The sequence below is a fragment of the Octopus bimaculoides genome, chromosome 14 (genome assembly GCF_001194135.2).
Source record: "Octopus bimaculoides isolate UCB-OBI-ISO-001 chromosome 14, ASM119413v2, whole genome shotgun sequence".
In the NCBI taxonomy this organism is placed as follows: domain Eukaryota; kingdom Metazoa; phylum Mollusca; class Cephalopoda; order Octopoda; family Octopodidae; genus Octopus; species Octopus bimaculoides.
The window spans coordinates 48,429,191-48,449,190 of NC_068994.1; the positions used below are offsets into that span (position 1 = coordinate 48,429,191).

Consider the following 20,000-nt stretch of genomic DNA (forward strand, 5'->3'; position numbering starts at 1 on the left):
ACACACACACACACACACACACACACACACACACACACACGCACACACATTCTCTCTCTCGGACACACACGCACTCACGTACTTACACACAGAATACTTACGCATTCATATACAATAGCGCTAACCTGCTATCTTAAAGATAGCACGTTGTCGCTTCAGTGGGATTTATTTGGAAGGGCACTTAGTGTATATTTTTGCACGGGAATAAAGGCGTAAATAGTAAAATACATCAATTTGACTGGGTAAGTCACAACGCAAAGGTTGAGAATCACTGATGTAAGGGATTCTTCATTGGCTGAAAATGTTTATTGCTTTTGTTGTTTTGCCCTATGTCACACTGTGGTTTAACAACCCTATGTCCAAAGCCTTTCAACCATGAACATCTATTTTTTTGTATAACGAAGATTACATTCTTTAATGTACGAAGTAGTTTTAAAAAGTTCCAGGATTGGTTATGTTTGATAAAAAGCAACTTATTTATTTAAGTTTTAACATCATCTTCTTCGAAATAGTCAGCTTGCGCAGTAATACAGTAATCCCTTGGCATATCGCGGTTCACCTATCGCGGTTTATTATTTAAGCTTACGTCGATTCCTCCGTGGTGTTGTTTTGGATTTATAATACAATAAATATATACAAATTATAAAAATAAGAAAAAATATACAGTACTGTTTCTACTTCGCGGATTTTCACCCATCGCGGGGCGTTTTGGAACGTAACAGCCACGATAGTCGAGTGATTACTGTACACCAACTCCAGCGTTTCTTCCACTTTTGGAATCCGGTCTGGAAGTCGTTTTCCGTAAGCGAGTCGAAGACCTTCTGCGATTCGCTCTGGATCTTGACAACGGTGTTAAAACGGCGACCTTTGTTCTGAGATCAAATTCCGCCGAGGTCGACTTTACCTTTCATCCTTTAAGGATCGATAAAATACCAGTTGAACACTGGGATTGATGTAGTCTTACTCCTTCTTCCTCCGAAATTGCTGGCCTTGTATCAAAATTTGAAATCAATAAATAACTATTCACATGAACGTCCTTTTAAAGGAATCGAACAACTAAACAAATTGTTAAATTTATTTTGTAGATGGAGAAGTCCGCCTGAACCGTCTAACCAAAATTACTCATCCCAATATCGAATGTGACAATGGAATGGTTCACGTCATTGATAGAGTTTTGATACCGTCAAAATTACGACATCTAGGCTAAGTCGACGACAGACATTTTCTGCGAATGAAGAAACAAATAGGCAAGCGTTGATAGGGACTGAATGTTTGAAAAATCACCTCTCACTTGAATGCTTACCTTGCATTGACAAATGTGTGAATTTTTTTTTCAATTAATAAAGATACAGCAGATGTAATAAAGATATAACGTATTTTTAGATAGTTATTATTTTCAGTTTATATACGTCGACATAGTACCTTTCTTTCTTTTTTCTTTCTTTCTTTCTTTCTTTCTGTCTTTTTTTCGTTCTCCCCATCTTTCGGTTTCTTTTATCTATCTATCTATCTATCTATCTATCTATCTATCTATCTATCTATCTATCTGTCAGTCTGTCTGTCTGTCTATCTTCCTGCCTGCCTGCCTGTCTGTCCATCCATCCACCCCTCCATCCGTCCATCCGTCCGTCCGTCCATCCGTCCGTCCGTCCGTCCGTTCGTTCGTCCGTCTGTCTGTCGATCCTTAATTATCTACCAATCTGCCTCTCAAAACCTATCTATCTATCTATCTATCTATCTATCTATCTATCTATCTATCTATCTATCTATCTATCTATCTATATATTCTCAGCATAATCAATGGTGGCCGGTTGAAATTTGAAAAGCTAAAAGAAAATAATAATAATAATAATAATAATAAAATTGAGAAAGAAAGCAAACTATGCTGGATCATAGATATAACATGCCCAGCTGACAACAAGGTATGCGATAAGGAAGAAAGAAAAGTCGATAGATATGACAGGTTAGCTTGGGAGGTTAAGCAGCTGTGGTCGATGAAACAAGTGGTAGTAGTACCAATAATTGTCGAAGCCCTGGGAACAGTGAGTAAAAATCTTGAGAAGTACGTGGAACAAATAGAAGCTGCAATAAGGGTGGAACACTTGCAGAAAACAGCACTGCTTGGAACCGCTCGAATACTCCGGAAGGTGCTCGAAAAATAAGGGGTGTTACCTTAGTTCACTAGTAGTGAACAGATGACACTGTAGACATCCCCAGCGCTAGAAGCTCTGCAAAGGCTAATAATAATAATAACCATAATGATTTCTTTATTAACCACAAGGGTTTACATTAACACTGGTTGTCAAACGTTGGTGGGGGACATACTTAAGTACATATACACACACACACGTACATAATTATGCGCTTTGGTTACAGCATTAGAGCATTTTAGCTCTTATTTCTAGCAATGTATGCGTTTATAACACCCTACTCGCATTTAGTGACAATTATAGTTTTCTCTTTTGGTAAAACATTGCAAACTGCTGTCTATTTTAATCTCATATATAAAATTAGAATAGGCGGTGCTCCAGCATGGCCTCAGTCAAACGACTGAAACAAGTAAAAGGATAAAAGAATATATATATATATTATTTTAATTATTAGACTATGACTATGCTGGAGTACCACCTTAAAGAATTTTCGTCCAACGAATCGACCGCGGTACTTATTAAAAAAAAAAAAATTCTGGTACTTATTCTATCAATCACTTTTACCAATCTGCTAAGTTACGGAGATATAAACACACCTCTACCAACTGTCAAGCAGTGGCAGAGGACAAACAGACAGACACACACACACACATCTATCTATCTATCTATCTATCTATATATATATATATATATATATATATACGACTCGTTTCTTTCAGTTTCCGTCTACTAAATCCACTCACAAGGCTTTGGTCGGCCTTGAGCTACAGTAGAAGATACTTGTCCGAGATGCTGTGCAGTGGGACCGAACCCAGAACCATGAAAACGAAGCCCACGTCTACTGAAATATTTTACGCCTCTCAGTATATTATCAACAAAACAAAAGATTTTCTTATCCATGTAATTGTTCTATCTTCACCAATTTAATCTTATTAAACTTGACAATTTCTCCGTCCCTTGCTGGAGATTTATGAGCAAAGACGTATCAGCTTTGATCATGCCGTCACTTTTCAGAAACATATCATTTCTAGAATTACATAATCCCCTAATTTTCTCCTTTTCCTTGGTTATGATTTCAGGAAGGTTTGATAAGAGCTCGAACGTTCCCATGAAAATCGTTTTTATGCTGAATAATCTGACAAACAGAAGTTATGTCCCCTACAATGGAATTGTCAAAAAACCGTGTACACGGTCGCTTGAAAAATTAGTTCTCTCGTTTTGAATTTTTTTAATAGAAAGTGTTTCCCTGATTTATGGAGTTAACTTTATCCTTCTCACACCGGAAACGAGAATATAGTTTTCTGTTACCATCTGGCTACAGTATAGTTCCTTGTATCTCTCACATGAAATGCAACAAGAAATTCGATTCTTTTACGCTGTTAAAACGCAGTTGACAATCTCTAATTATAAGTAGTTCCCTACTTACTACAAATAACTACTTAGTTCTCTGCCACATCACTCCTACATGTGAGTTAGCTACATAGAATATAGTTCTCTGCTTTTTTCAAAGTCAGTTAATATATTCATTATACAACATTGTTTCTCCACCTCACATATTTGACAGTGTTTCAGGAGGCGAGTTCTCAGGCGGCGACTTGCCTCTGTTTGTACAAGGAAGTAACTTTCCAGACCGGCGACCGGTGTGTCAGAATAAGACGTTCCCTGCATCGCCATGTGCACCTGTCATCGTAGTAGCAGCGCACATATTGACATTCTACAAAATGCCGTCTGTTCATCTGTCAACGTTTTCTTATCATATCTGTGCTGTCACTGCTGTTGACGGTTACGAAATCGTCGTGAGCAGACGCACACACATATAGACTCCTGACTCAAACAAAGTTGTAATACTCTTAAAAGGAAACTACATTTCTAATTTACACACAGTCGCACCCTTATATAATATCTCACTGTCTGTCTACCTCTATTATATATTTAAAAAGCTTGATGGATTTCATAGCTGCTTGTAACTGTAAGAGAAGAATACTCACGGCTGTCGACAAACAATGGATTAATAATAACACTGCATCTTCTATTACCACAGCAACATTAATAACTCTATCAACTGTATCACAATCATTAATAGCTATATACGTCTCGTTCATTTGAACTTTCTTTGTTCATTGTTATCTAAGATGTGATTTTAGAAAAAAAATTACAAGAACGCAACAACGACCACACCATTACACCGCGAAACATTGCTCGGAAAACTAGCAAACAAACGCCAACAACAACAGCAACAGCAACAACAACAACGGTACCTTCACACCTCAACGAATAACAACCGTACCGTAAAATACCGACAAACGACACCACTATCAACAGCAATAACATCAGAAAACACTCCCCATTGACTCACGCCATTGAATAACGACAGTCATAGCAACTATTTTTTATTACTGTGTTCGGAGAGAATTAAAACGGGGGGAAATACAAGAAAATAACTACAGGAATATGTTACGATTTCCACCTCCAACACTACAATAACTGAAACAACTACATTAATAAGCTCTGTCTCGGTTATAGTAATAGTGATAACAAAGACACAAACTTTATAAGATATAATTTTTATGTACAAACATTAACAATTATTGTTTATTTGCCATAATGTTCAGGGAGATATAAACGTTACAATTCGATAATTTCAAGAATTGTTTTATAGTATTATTATTATTATCATCATCATCATCATCATCATCTTCACCAGTGTCGCCGTCGTCACCATCAGGAAGGAAACGAGAATCTGTCATCGAATGGGAACTGTATTACAAGAGAGAGAACAGAATGACTGCTGTATTAAGAAACCTTATGTTATCCCTACCCGAAGCGGTGTCGGTGGTGTACCAGGTAGGACAAAGATCACCAACAACGCTATGACCACAGCAACCGCAGGCGCTACAAACAACAACAACAACAACAACAACACCTTCATTCTTATCCTTGCACCCTCTATTACTAATATTCTTACGGTTGTTAATAATTGTGATATTGGGAGTCGGATCAAAGCTTGTGAAGAAGAAGAAAATAAAGGAAAGGATGGTGGTATTGGTGACCTGCGGATAAAAACTTCTGTTGTTGGGGTGTTCGGTTCAGACCTTAACCATCACCCTAGCTTGGTTCTCCCGCGAAGCAATGCATTAGGTAGGTTAAAATTGATATTCCCAACCTCATTCAACATTACTAACAACAATATTGTCACCGCTATCTCGACAACAACAACAACAACAACTATAAATGCTAGCTGTTCCCCCACGAATATTTTATCGTGCTGGATTAAGGCTTGTGAAAAGGGAGAAAGAAACCCGCATGTTACGAGTTCGGACACCGAGGACCCTCGTTTAAATTATTATCAAAAATTGTTGAATTGCCCAGTATTTTGTGAGGAATCGATATGTAGGGTGGTTCTGATGGAGCTGCTCGTTTTAAACTCCCTTCAGTCTAGTTGTCCTGTTGTTACTGATGCTACTGATGATGCTGTGTGTAATAATTTTGGTTATCGTTGGTGTGTGAGAGAAAGGGGTTTACCGGGTCACAATGAAAACCCTCTCTTGAAACTGAACTCTCATCGATCCTACGACAACGTCTCCAGGCCGAGTGACCACCGTTTATTACTAGTATTATCTTACGACTGTGAAACTTGCCTAATAGAGAAAGCCTGCGCCTGTTGTCATCACTACCGACAACTTCAGCATCATCAGCGACCTCGTGGCCAGTACCATCATAGGATTAGCAACAGTTCTTACATCACTAACTGTAACAACTATGTCTTTGACAGCAACAAATATGTCTATGATGGTGACAAGCGAATCATAAACAATAAGAACAATGATTGCAACTTCGATATTAACAACGGCGATGGTAAGAATAAAAGATGCAAAAACAATAACAGGAGTATTAACCATTGCTACACTACAAACAATGAGAATTGCCTCACCGCCACGACCCTGAGTAACAACAATCACAACATTTGTACTGCCACAACCATCATCAACAACAACAACAGTATTCATGCTACTACAACCACTAATGCCATTAACTATAACCACAATGCCATCCACACCATCAACACCAGTACCACTAACAACAACAGCTATACTACTAGCACCAACAGAAATCGTAAACCTCAATCACTGCTGTTCTCTTTATATCACCAGTTTGTTTCTGCATTTTTCTTACACTCTGTCCTTTCTTCATACAATGTGATATTTGTAGCATTTACAATGTTTTCACTGGGGATGCTGCCAACAACTAGCCAGGCCCTTCACCTGCAAGGTGTTTGGAAAAGTGACAACTTCTTTCTGTTTCTGGCAAAGTTTGGCTTTCAGAAGACAGACCTTAGAGACTTAGAACACACCCAAGGAATCATATATGGACAAGTGTTTTCTAACAGCAAAAATCCCATCTCAGCTGCTGACCAACACTCGTCCAATCCAAAGCTGACATTGGTACTGGTGGACAGTGAGTATTTCATGGAATACTATGGCAACCGGACTTCACATGATTTGAATCGCTGTTCTCGAATGTTTGACAAGATTGATACAATAGCCTTTGATTATAAATGTCGGCCTAAAGGGCTGGAGGACTTTCTTCGGAAGGTGCCTTGTTCTGAGAATCAGATGTGTGTTGATGAGGTAAGAATTTTCTATATGAATTGTATTTGAAAAGTTTACAATGTTCTTGAAGATATGGGCTTAAACATCAGCTGATATATAGATATATATATATATATATGAGGAGATGCTGAAAAGTTCTTGGCTTTGGGTAAAATACAGGAGAATCAGTTATGATTTTATTCAACATATTCACACACTTATTGCAGTGGTCCTTCAGTTTTTCTAAGCCTTGTAAAAGAACCGTAAAAGAATTAGTGCCTCCAACCAGGCCTTTTGCGATACCCTTAAAGCCAAGAACTTTTTATCACCGCCTCGTATGTATGTATGTATATATATATATATATATATAAAACGAGATCCTGTCAGACCTTCCCCAACAACACTTCTTTTAATAAAGAATAAAAAGTTTAGAATGGTACAACAATGCACTATAGAACAAAAAAAAATGGACTATATACCTGTTGTAATTTGGTTATCTATAGTCCGATGATATTTCGGAATTACAATTCCTTCTTCAGATCTTTTTAGCTGATCCATCCCCCTGTCACTCTTCTAACTTTGGTACTATTCACCTTGGTGCTGTAAGTGATACTATTTAACCCCCTACACTTCATACTGTCCTATTACTGTCACTTATCACCTTCTCCCTAACCCACTTCTATTTCCTTCCCTCCCCCACCCCAACTGATTTTCATCATTGCCCATGTCTCCAATCATGCACTCCATTCACTGCACCCACCTGTATCCCCATCTCCCAAACTTACCTACCTACATGTCTGTCACTAAGTGTTTTGCAAGTTACTTACTTGGTAATCTTACTCTGGTGCTGGTATCACATAAAAAGCACCCAATACACTATGTAAAATGGTTGGCACACTGAGAAGAGCATCCAACCCTAGAAACCTTGCCAAAACAGACACTGGAGCCTGGTGCAGTCCTCTGACTTGCCAGCTCCTGTCAAACCGTCCAATCCAAACCAGCATGGGGAACGGATATTAAATGTTAATGACAATGATGGTGGTGATTTCCAATGTAAATTGTAGACTCATGTGGCAAACGTGGGAAATATGAAAGTTCCTTTACTCTTGATGATTCCTTCAGGCATGCTTTTGCATGCAAAAAAAAAAAAAAAAAGGCTTAATATTTTTCTCATTGCACATATGTTTACATACATACATGTACATGTATGTACATATACACACGTATATATGTGTATATTTTTTTCTAATTTTGGGTTTTTGTGGGGTTTCTTTTCAGACTGTATCAGAGAAGAGTAAAAATTACATTCATAAATTTTGAGATGGGAGGAATTGAATAATTGGTGAGGAAGAAACTGTTTGATATGGGGTTAAGATGTTAACAACAAAGTTGAAGGAAAGGTTTTAAAAAAAGGAGGATAAAGAATTAACAACACATGATGGGTATTAAGTGTGTGTGTACATTTAATGGGGAATGGATGGGTGTATAAGTGGAGGAATATATTCATTTTGTGATTAAAATCAGTTACAAGAATTGAAATCCACACTTTGTAATCAGTTATTAATAAACTGGCCTGTTTGGGAATAGTGTATAGTTGTGCATGTGCTTAACCCTTTAGCATTTAAACTGGCCATATCCGGCCAAAATATTCTACCTGTTTTATGTTCAAACTGGCCAGATTCAGGTTCTCTCACCTCTCCTACAATGCCATTGCTAAAAATAAACAATTACATTATTGAAATCTTGAAGCTACAAGATAATGCATAATTAATTCAAAGGAATGTGAATAAACAAGTATTACCTTTGACTGAGTAGTCTGAATGCTAAAGGCTTAATGTTAATATATATATATATATATATATATATATATATATATATAAATTTTTATAATGAAAATATTGGTAATTCTTTATTTTATTTTGTATGTTAGTGAATTCCTACTGTTCCAAAATATCTATTCAACTTGTATGTTACATATTCATCAATTAGCTACCTCAATCTGTTCCAGAAATCTACTCAATCTAACCATCAGAACTCTACCAACTTCAATAACTTCAGGTGTAATTACATCTAGCCACTCGCAGGTAACTGTATGGCAAATGAAATAGGATATTGTGCTACAGTCAACACCTGTGCAACGAATATTTCCTCATTTGAAAACAAACTTTACTAGTATACCTATTGTTTCTGTAACCTCAATAGAAAAACAAACACCTTGTTATCAAGTTATATTTGGTTCCTAGGTACTGGTAAAGCCCCTTATAATATTGATTCAAATTTCGGCACAAAGCCAGCAATTTTTGGGGAGGGGGTAAGTTGACTACATCAATCCCAGTGCCCAACTGGTACTTACTCTATCGATCCTGAAAGGATGAAAGGCAGAGTTGACCTCAGTGGAATTTGAACACAGAACATAGAGACAGGAAGAAATGCCGCTAAGCATTTTGCCTGGCATGCTAACGATTCTGCTAGCTTGCCGCCTTAAAGCTCCTTGTAATATTAATGGGAAAGTATCTTTTTTGCTAAACTATATTTCAATAAGAAAATGTCTTGTCAATTATGTGCATCATTGTCTTATGAATGCATTTCTTCTAACCTGAAGTTATTTAACAGATACTCTGAGTTGATCCCTGTGTGTTGAGATATAACTTTTAGAACCCTGAAATATTCTAAACCAATGTTGATACCAAGAGATGATTTATAAATCCTTTAATGCACTGTATATCCATGTGAACTAGTACTATCTTTCACGGTGTGTCTGAGATCACACTATTAAATCATAACTTTCTACTCCTAGCTTTCCATTATTGGAGAAGGAAAATGGATATAAAATGACTACTTAAACTTTAACAATCCATGTAACCCACCCAAATCTGTACACTATTACTATAATTCTTTGCTATTAAATTCTAACTAAATATTGGTTTCTGTTGGGAATATAAAACTATTCCTTCTTACAAATTTGGAAGATCTATAAGTGTGAATTTTCCAGCACTTCTCTTTCTAGTCACTTGATAAAATGATTATGTTGTATTTGATATTTTCTCCTACCTAAATCTTCTTAACTGACAGCCTGAGCTAATTTCTATCTGTAGACACAACACTTTCACTACTTATAAAATATGTTATGAGTGGTTGTTATTTTCCAATAGGTAATTTACACATTCTTTACTGTAGTGTATAGATGACTGTAAACTTTCATCATATGCCATCTACATTAAACCAAAGGTCACCTTATAAACTAATAGATGTTGGAGGGAAAAAAATGATTATCTTATAATTACTTAAACATTAACACCTAACACAGTCTCCAAACCAATTACCAATTACAGTACCACTACAAATTCTTACTGCTTTTTACTCTGGCTAAATATATCTCAGCATATTTGGTTTCTGTTAGAAGTATATTACTTTTCCTTCTTCCAACAATGTCTCCCCACCAAGTCTATAAATAATATCTTTCATGCACTTCCATCTTTCTTGCCCCATGTGTTGATTTGACTATACCCTAAATAATATTTTCTTTTCCACTTAGCACTTCCACTATAACTTTAACAAGCAAGTCCATGAACACCCATAAATTCCTAGAATTAGAATAATGAATCATTTTTTAAAGTCCTTGTTATAACTTATCTTACATCAGTCTTAACCAGAAACAGTATAATCACATAACTTCCTATAATAGTTCATGACACATTGTTGCATTGCTACAGAGTTAAATTTCTATTTTCAGCTTAGATATTTGATTAATTTTGTCTTCTCTATTAGGTTTATATAGAGGTTATTTTCTTTTCTTACACTTCTGTCAATCCTTAATATTTTCCTATTATTATTTGTCAATTTTGTTTAGAACTTAATGATAACCTAGTGATACTAAATTAGTTAATGATAACTTAGTTATCATTACTAGAACTTAGTTAATGATAACTTAGTGATACTAATGTAACTTAGTGATATTACACTTTAGTTATAAAACGACATACACCCATTAAGGCTGAGTGGGTATAGAAGCAAATTAGAAGCATCAAATATATTAAATATATTAAGTACACCAAATACAAAATATGTATACCAGTATACAATCAAAACAAAAGGTGGATACTTTCAGATGGTGATTGATGAATTTGAAATCAATATTATGCTAAACAATTTAGTTATTATAGCATCTAGAGAGAGCATGTGGTTATGACAACTGAAGCACTACAGTTTAGACTCACTTGGGTTTCAGTTTTGATGCATTTAGGTTCTCTACTTCTCTGTTTATACCCACCTCTTCTCCTCCATCTCTCATCCCACTCTTCCCCAATCCTCCCACTTTCTCCCCTTCTCTCTTTCTCTTTTTCCCCCAGATGTGTGGCAGCATGACATCACCCTCATTGACACACCCCAAAACCATCACAGTCTTGGGGAACTTGATTTTCATGACATGTGGGATATCACATGGATTGTAGGCAAGCCACCTGTTGTGCAATTGGTCCTTACAGACATTCTTTTAATCTGAAAAGAACCAAATCACTCCTGGCTCAACAGGACACATCAGCTTGATCAAAAGCTTCTTTGCCTTTGTCAAGTGGTTCTCCTTGGCTTTGGCTGTCACAATTTGTCCCTTGCATCTCTTGTATGAGTGGTAGTGAAGGTCCTCATTCAGGGCCAGTTTCATGGTGGTGACACCAATTCCCATCTCTCTTACCAAAGCCTGGATTCCCTTGCTCAGATTTTGCATCTCCATGTCCTGCAATTATTGGATGAGTTGTGGCATACAGATGCAGTCAGAATGCCTACTGTGTCCCTTCCTGTTGGCCACAGCTTCATAGTTTCTGTTGCAGCTCTCCATGCCATGTCTTACAGCCTTTACAGAGTTCACAGAGCATTGAGCAGCAGTTATGATGTTGGCAATTTGATATTTTGATACCTGGTGTAAATCATCATGACACACGTAACTCTTTTCCAACATTCAGATGGCTTCCAGTCCTCTACGTGAACTAACTTTTTCTCAACTATAGCTTTAATCATTAAGCTCGCCAATGCTGTTGACGGCTCCCCAATATGTTAAGCTGTTCCTGAAAAAAAGAAAAGACATAAAATATCATCACATTTAGCCCAAACACACTGTATATATGCATATAAATGTGTATACATGTATATATATATATGTATACATGTATGCATATACATCTATGCATATATGTGTATATATATATATATATATATATATGCATATATATGTGGGTATATACATGTATATACATGTGCATATATATGTGTATATATATGTATAAGTGCATATAACAGTGTATATATTCATGTATATATGTGTATGTATGTGTATACACACAGACACACACACACACACACTCTTTTCTTTTCATTCCTTGTTATCATTGTCTCGTTTCACTTTGACCCACTTCTATACTAGGAAGAGCCATCAAGTGTCACAGCTACAAATCCTTCCCTCCTGTACAGTAAATGAGGTTGACTGTTTAATTATTCAATTATTCATTGTCTTCAATTGTCATGAAAGGTCAGGTCACAAACGGTATTTATTGTTGGATTATAATAATAATAATAATAATAGTAATAATAATAATAAAAGAAATCATTATTGTTGTTGTGTCCATGAGAGACCTGGATTTTGTATTCATTTATGTAACATTTCTGACTGTAATACCTCAAAGTGGTTTCTTCTTTGTTGTATTTTGCCTTTTATGGAATATAGTTTGCAAGTGTGGGGGTGTTACCTGTCCAACTTGACATAACTACTCCTTTGTTGTTCAACTATGTGTATGTGTATGTATGCATATATATATAATGTGTGTGTGTGTGTGTGTGTGTGTGTGTGTGTGTGTGTGTGTGTGTGTGTGTGTGTGTGTGTGTGTGTGTGTGTGTGTGTGTGTGTGTGTGTGTGTGTGTGTGCCTGTCTGTCTATGCGTTTGTGTGCTGGGTTACTATCATCATTTATTGGCCAGTTTTTCATGCCTGCATGTGTCAGACAGAATTTACTAAGGCAGATTGCCTAAGGCTTGGATGCTCTTTCTGTCACCAACCCTCACCTGTTTCCAAGCTAGAAGGTAATATTTTCTCATAGTCAGACCTGGTTTGCATGGAAGACTGGAAACAAGCAACCTCACTTGTACAATGATAATGCTCATTTACAACCATCACATGATGTCTAGATAAGGGTACACATACACACATACACACACTCACGACAGGCTTCTTTCAGTTTCTCTCTCCCAAATCCACCTACAAAGCTTTTGTTGGCCTGAGGCTACACTAGAAGACACTTGCCCAAGATGCTGTGCCATCAGATTGAACCCAATACCACATGGTTGGGAAGAAAGCTTCTTAACCACATACCCATACCTGTGCCTATATATTTGTGTTTGTGTGTGTGTGTGTGTGTGAATAAAAATTCATTTATTTGTTTTACATCAGTGTTTCCCAAGCTTTCATGTGTTGGATGAATATGCTAGTTATACAAGACCCTGTTTTGCAGCTGGATGCTAAACCTGACACTAACCTTGCAATGAAATGGGAGTGGATCTGTTGACTAATCTAGGCTGTTTTTTTTTGTAAGTTTCTTCATCATTTGATCCAGTTGGCTGCTGTATACTTCAGCCGTGATTGATGAGCCAGGTTTAATGAAATCATAATGGATCACACATGCGCCAGACCACCAAACACACACCATCAGATTCTTTTGATGAATTTTGCTTTTTGGACTGTGTTTTAGTGGCTCTTCTTTGTTCAACCATTGTACTGAACATTTATGGTTGTTGCATTGGATCCATTTCTCATCACGTTACAATTCGATTAAAAAATGATTAATTTTTGTGACGAGAAAGTAGCATAATGCAGGCTTCCAAACGTTGCTGTTTCTGATTTTCATTGAGTTTGTAGTAACGCCGTGCGCATGCGTAGTCTCACACATGCGTGGAATTCAACAACCAAGCTTTCCCGCTTTGATCGATCTCTTTCTTGCTGGCCAGCGATTGAGCAAGAACGTGTCTAGCTGTCTCTCCATCTTTCGAACTCACGCTAGACAGCTCACATCAATATACCAACGTCCCAACAACCATGTTCTCACACACCGAAGACGTCTCAACAAACAAGATTAAAGATGTATATTTTCCACCTTGAATAAATGTTGTTTGTGTTGATAATTTGGAGTTCAGCGTTCCGTTCAATTCCTAATTTAATATAGGAAAGTCAGGTGTACATCTAATGATGTATAACCCACTTTCCTATAAAGTGGTGACCCCGACGTGATTCAGACACGCAGCCCGCTGAGCTACAATAACAACTATTTCTATATAACTGATAACCAACATTCCTATAAGTTCATGTGGAACCCACTTATCCAACTTTTCCACTTTACCAATTTGAACCAGGTGAGTCAATACTGTTTGCTCGTTAACACCAAACAACAACAATAATGAGAGGGATCTGACTCGACGGTGGCTTTCAGGTCATCATTATCCCCCTTTGTTTCTGGTCGACCGCGTTGCTCATTTGTTAACAGAAGAGACCGACAACACTAACCAGACTATCACTGTCGTACAAACAATTGCCAATGTAAACAAATATACAGACACACATGCATTCTAGCATACACGCATGTACGTATAAACATACCTGTTCATATATACCTCAACACACATATACACAACATTCTTCCTTCTTTTAGTTTCCGTCTACCAAATCCACTTATAAGGCTTTGGTCAGTCTGGGACTAAGCCTAAACTGCCCATCATCCTCATTATCATTAATTTAATGATCACTCTTCTATGGTGCAATGGGTTGTCAGACTTTTCCTTGAAACTTGAATATTAGCATGAAGCCCATTTCTGGTACAGCATTCGCTCTGAAAGATGTTATATATATATATATATATATATATATACATACATACATGCACACATAATGAGTTTCTTTCAGTTTCTATCTACCAAATCCACTCACAAGGCTTTGGTTGGCTCGAGGCTATAGTAAAAGACACTTGCTCAAGGTGCTATGCAGTGGGACTGAACTTGGAACCATGTGGTTGGGAAACAAGCTTCTTAGCATACAGCCACACCTATGCCTATGATAGTGATTTTGAAACTAGTGTTAAAATACATGCCAGAATGTCTTTATTAGTTTTTGAAGACAGTTATTGAGTCAAACACAATAGTGATAAGATGTTTGATGTAGTTATAGGCTCATATGATGCATCTGAAGTTTGTGAGCTTGTTGGCTTATACAGGGTGGTCATAGATTGTCTTTACAACTTTCATAAATTTATTGTATCTCTATTAAAGTTACAATATCCATAGATGTATTGTGTGCAATCAATGACACCCTCATGAAAATGTTCTGATGTTTCTAATGAAACTTTATTTGTTTGTCTATGTTTTCCAATAAACTTTTCTGAGTTATTTTTATTTCTGATTTTTTTTTTCAAATTGTAAAGGTAATTTATGAACACTCTATATTTTAGACTCACTTCAGAGGAAGTTCAGTTTCATAGATATTGGCTTTTAGAGTGATGGTGCTGTCGACAACTACAATGACAACAATGACGGCGATGATGGTCCATTAATTTCCCCGCCATTATTAGCTTTGATAGATTTACGAACAATCTAATTAATGTCAGTCAAAGTTTTAACTTTAAAATTACAAAAAGTGCTAATATTAGTGTTGTTAATTTTTTTAGATACACTACAAATTTTTTTAGTTAATACATTTCCTTTAGAAAGTCAAATAAAATATATAAATAAAAAAAAGCCTGCCAGAAACTACTGACATCCACCCACCTTATGCCAATCACTCCCTTTTACATTCTCCCATAGAGTGTGCCATCTGTTATTGTATTGTGCGATTTCTTAAATTTTTATTTGTTCCCAATTTGTTTCATTGTTTTGTTTTCTTGAAATTAATGTCTCACACCATTATTAGGTCAAATGAAGTTTATCCAATGTGAATGTATTGATTAACTTGCTCAACACTTAACTATCACCATTTGTTTTTTTGTTATTTTCTTTTTTTCCTCACAATATGGCGTGCAAATATGGATCAGTGTAAAGCAAACATCAATATTATAGCATTCTAGGGTTTCTTTTTTTATGTTTTAGTTGCTGTTTAATGTTAAATCATTTCTAACAAAGAAGACTTGTGATGAAATGTGTTCCAGCTGTGGCCATCCTATCCCATTGTTTTTTGTAAACCTATCCAATGTGCTGGTGCCATGTAAAAAGCACCTGTGCTGGTGCCACGTAGAAGGTACCCATGTTGGTGCTGTGTAAAAAGCACCGATGCCACATAAAGGCACCTCTGCTAGTGTCACATATAAATCACCTGTGCCTCGTAAGAGCACCCATGTTGGTACTATGTATAAAGCACCATGCTGATGCCATTGCTGTGTATAAAGTACCTATGCCAGTGCTGCCTATAAAGTGTGCCAGTGTGACATATAAAACACCTGTGCCGGTGCCACATATGAAGCACCTGTGCTGATGCCACGTGTAAAGTGGCTGGCATTAGGAAGTTCATCCAGCTGTAGAAACCATGCCAAAAAAAAAGGCAATTTGAACCTGGGCAGCACTCCGGTTGGCCATCTCCTGTCAAATCGCTCAACCCATGCTAGCATGGAGAACAGATATTAGATGATGATGATGATGAGATGAGGATGGTCTAACCTTCCCTCTTTAATTTTATCAGTTACATTTTAGTCAAAAGGAGTTGTGATAGGATGCTTAGGACACAGTCTTTTCAAACTCTTCCTTTCATGCTAGTAACATTGATGCAGTTGATGTTGGGCTTGAATTTCTGTTGGTTGATGTGGGTCATATGAGACATTGTGGGAGTCTCTACACAGTCACTGTGATCAGCTAGAGATAGCAGCTAAATCTCCTTGAAATTATTGGGTTGGTGCATAATTATTGCGGCTTTTTTTCGACAAATTTTATTCAACAAAAACATCTTTAAATGATTATTCCGGAGCATATTCACCATCTACTTCAATTACTGCTTCCCATTTGCTTGGCAGACGGTCAGACCGTCATTTAAAGATGTTTTTGTTACATGTTATTGTTTTTGTTGAATAAAATTTGTTGAAAATTAATGTGGATAAACAATAGCAGCAATGTCAGCAGAGGTTGGGAAGTATTGAAGTATTTTGTGAAGGACTGTGAGAGATAAGGCACAATAGGGATGACGGATGTTGGTGACATAGGTGAATTGGATAAGTGTAGTTTTTGAGAAGGTACACAGCTTGTTGGTTATATATTTTATATTGAATCTGTTGAAAATAATGTCACAGTTATAGGTTTACCAAGAGACAAACCACTGGATCAATGTATTTCTTATGGTGAGATTGATAAGGGAGGGCTCTGTAGCTTGAGTGGAACAAACTACTTTCTCACGAATGCTTACATACTTTGTTAATATACACAAGGAAAACTCCCTCTTATATCACCCCCCCCCCCACACACACATGTGAACGTACACATAGGGAGTCTTGTTCAGTAATAATTTTGTCAGTGTGTTTGTGTGTGTGTGTGTGTGTATCTTGGACTTGCTCACAAAGTATTGGTCAATTCAAAGCTATGTCAGAAGTAAAATGTGCAAGGTGCTGCACAGTTGGATGGAACCCAGGATCAGGTAATTGTGAAACAAACTCCTTAACCTCACAGCCATGCCTATTCAGTGGAGCAAGAATTGTTTTAGCAAGAATTGTTTTAGCAAGAATTGTTTTAGCAAGAATGCAAGGGACTGATTGAGGATACAACATGTAGATGTGCTAATTGTTGATGTTGTAGTCCATTGTTGAGTGAAGGGAAGGTGTGGATGGCATTTAATTTGTTTTGATTTGGAAATGTCATTCAGTTCCAGTTCTTTGCTAACTTAACAGATCTCTGATCAAAGGCATTCCAGTGATCATCATCCTATCCTTCTCTTAGACACTTCACAAGTAGGACTATATTATCCAATGCAATTTTCTCTCAAGACAGTAGCGTGTAGGATTTAGAGGATTTGCTTGCTATTTCTAGCTTGTCAGGCAACCACAAAGAGGTTGCTATGTTGGCTTGGCAGTATAGATAATTGAGCAATAGGTTAGATTTGTAACAGCTGTTCAGAACTCTGGTAAAATTTTTATGAGGCAAGGTTTCCATGTTTGTGGCTTAAGTTTCAAATGGGTGTCGAAGCCAGTTCAACTTTCTGTACACTGTTCCTATACTCAGAGAAAAGCTTTAACATTATCTCATCTAATTCCACCTTTTGAACATGAAATGATGTTACCATATACTATAAGTCATTTAGCCTACTAATGGCATATCTTTTCTGCCGCTCCACCACTTTGCATATCACATGGTATATTCTTATCAATATTAGAGACAATAGTCAGCTGTGTAACAAGCCTGGAACTACACCAATCTATGGTTGAATCGATAACAGTTGTGAATTGGCAGAATCAATAGAGAATTGCATAATGTTCTTTGCAGTATTTAGTTATGTTGTTTTTACATTCTTTGTTAAAATCCTGCCAATTCAACTTTGCTTTTTAATAGAGTGCACCTGAACTCAGTATACAATAAGCTTGTTATTATAACATGTCACATGATATAGTCCCATCAATGTTAGAGACAGCTGTGCAACCTGCTTTGAGGGAGAAATGTTTTTTCCTCTTTTTGTTATTTAGTCTGAGCAATCTAGATGGTGCCATAAACCTTTGCTGAGCTTTCACAGACTCATGAAGCCAATGTTGTTGATGTTCAGGTTGATGTTTGAATGGAATAACTTCCAGAGGATTGGAGTAATGTTTGGTGAAAATAAAAAAAGTATTTGGTGTGGAGTGTGTCTGGTTGATGTGAAACATGCAAGGACATAGGCTTAGAAACAGGGGGTGCGAGCATGGCTGCAGTCCAATGACTGAAACAAGTAAAAGATAAAAGATAATTTAGACATGATTACTGTGAGGTTTAGGTGTTGGGCTACTGATCAAATGGTTGCAAGTTCAATTCTTTCTTCTATCATTATGTTTTACTCCTGAGCAAGTAACCTAATTCTATTTACTCCAGATTGCATTGTCAAGGTCATTGAAGAGTTTTCATTCCTATTTCACAATTATATGTTTAGTGGTAGGAAGCTTGTCCAACTGTAAAACTGTTCTTGTAACAAATAACCAATTCCATTCATTTAATCATAAAACAGATTTAAAACACACACAAAAAAAACAACATATTACCGAATTTTTCTTAGCTTCAGTTAGCTCTCACTTTCATGTACATTATAGACCATATTATACGGTTTGAAATTTTGGTACAAGACCAGCATTTTCGGGTGGGAAGAATAAGTCAATAACATTGACCCCAGTGCTCAACTGGTACTTATTTCATCAACCCTGAAAGGAGGAAAAGCAACATTGACTGTAGCAGAACTTGAACTCAGAACGTAAAGATGAACAAAATGTTGCCAAGCATTTTGTCTAGCATACCAACAATTCTTCTAGCTCACCATCTTAAATACTCATATTATATCCCAGCCAATGAAGCACCCCTGTGTGATCACTAAATTTACTAGAAATAATAGCCAAATTTCCACCAGTTTGTTAATTAAGGAAGGACATGTTCAGTAATGTAGTCATAGATACACTGCCTGAGGGAAAATAAAGACAGGAACGTCATGGGTGGAATGCTACAGATCAGAAATGTACTTGATCAAAATTGATCTGGGATTGAATAATAACCAATATTAGGCGACACAATGAGAATAACAATAACGACAACAGTATCATCCCAAGAGGCAGGAAGAGATATCATTGAAGCTAAAGAAAAGGTTACAACAACAGGATTCTCCCAAGATCAATAATAATTTGTTTGCAGATCAAATTAGTTAAGCAATCTAGTTCTTTTAATATTGTTGTGTCTAGGCTGAGTCATTACTGAATTTTTCTTAGCTTTAGTAAGCTTTCACTTTCCAACACATTCCAGAGTATATTGTATGGTTTCTTTTAACATTTCAATGAAATATATATTTTTTTACCTTAATCTCAGTGTACTGTTTCCACTAAAATGTCTATATTTTTAGTTTCCACTTACAGGTCCCACTAGTGTTTTTTAAGTAAAACATCTAAAGCTTACTTTTAAATCACACTGGTATTGTTAGTATTTTCCATGAAATGTCTACATTTTACATCAGTTCAACAGATTCCTGTAGTATTTTCAATTGAATGTCCCTCCTTTATTGAATGTCTTTTCTTCAACTAGTTATTTAATGAAAT

General features: G+C 36.6%; 2 protein-coding genes across 2 annotated transcripts in view; both read left to right on the plus strand.

Moving 5' to 3' along the window:
* Positions 1 to 4,428, plus strand: part of LOC106876370 (periostin) — an 11,970-nt gene extending 7,542 nt beyond the window's left edge. Inside the window, exon 5 of the mRNA XM_052972602.1 lies at positions 4,283 to 4,428. Within this exon, the coding sequence (XP_052828562.1) occupies positions 4,283 to 4,428 (146 nt within the window). The remainder of the gene's footprint in view (positions 1 to 4,282) is intronic.
* Positions 4,429 to 4,900: 472 nt separating this feature from the next.
* The window catches only part of LOC106876395 (uncharacterized), a 21,001-nt gene continuing 5,901 nt past the window's right edge, over positions 4,901 to 20,000 (plus strand). Inside the window, exon 1 of the mRNA XM_014924919.2 lies at positions 4,901 to 6,778. Within this exon, the coding sequence (XP_014780405.1) occupies positions 4,901 to 6,778 (1,878 nt within the window). The remainder of the gene's footprint in view (positions 6,779 to 20,000) is intronic.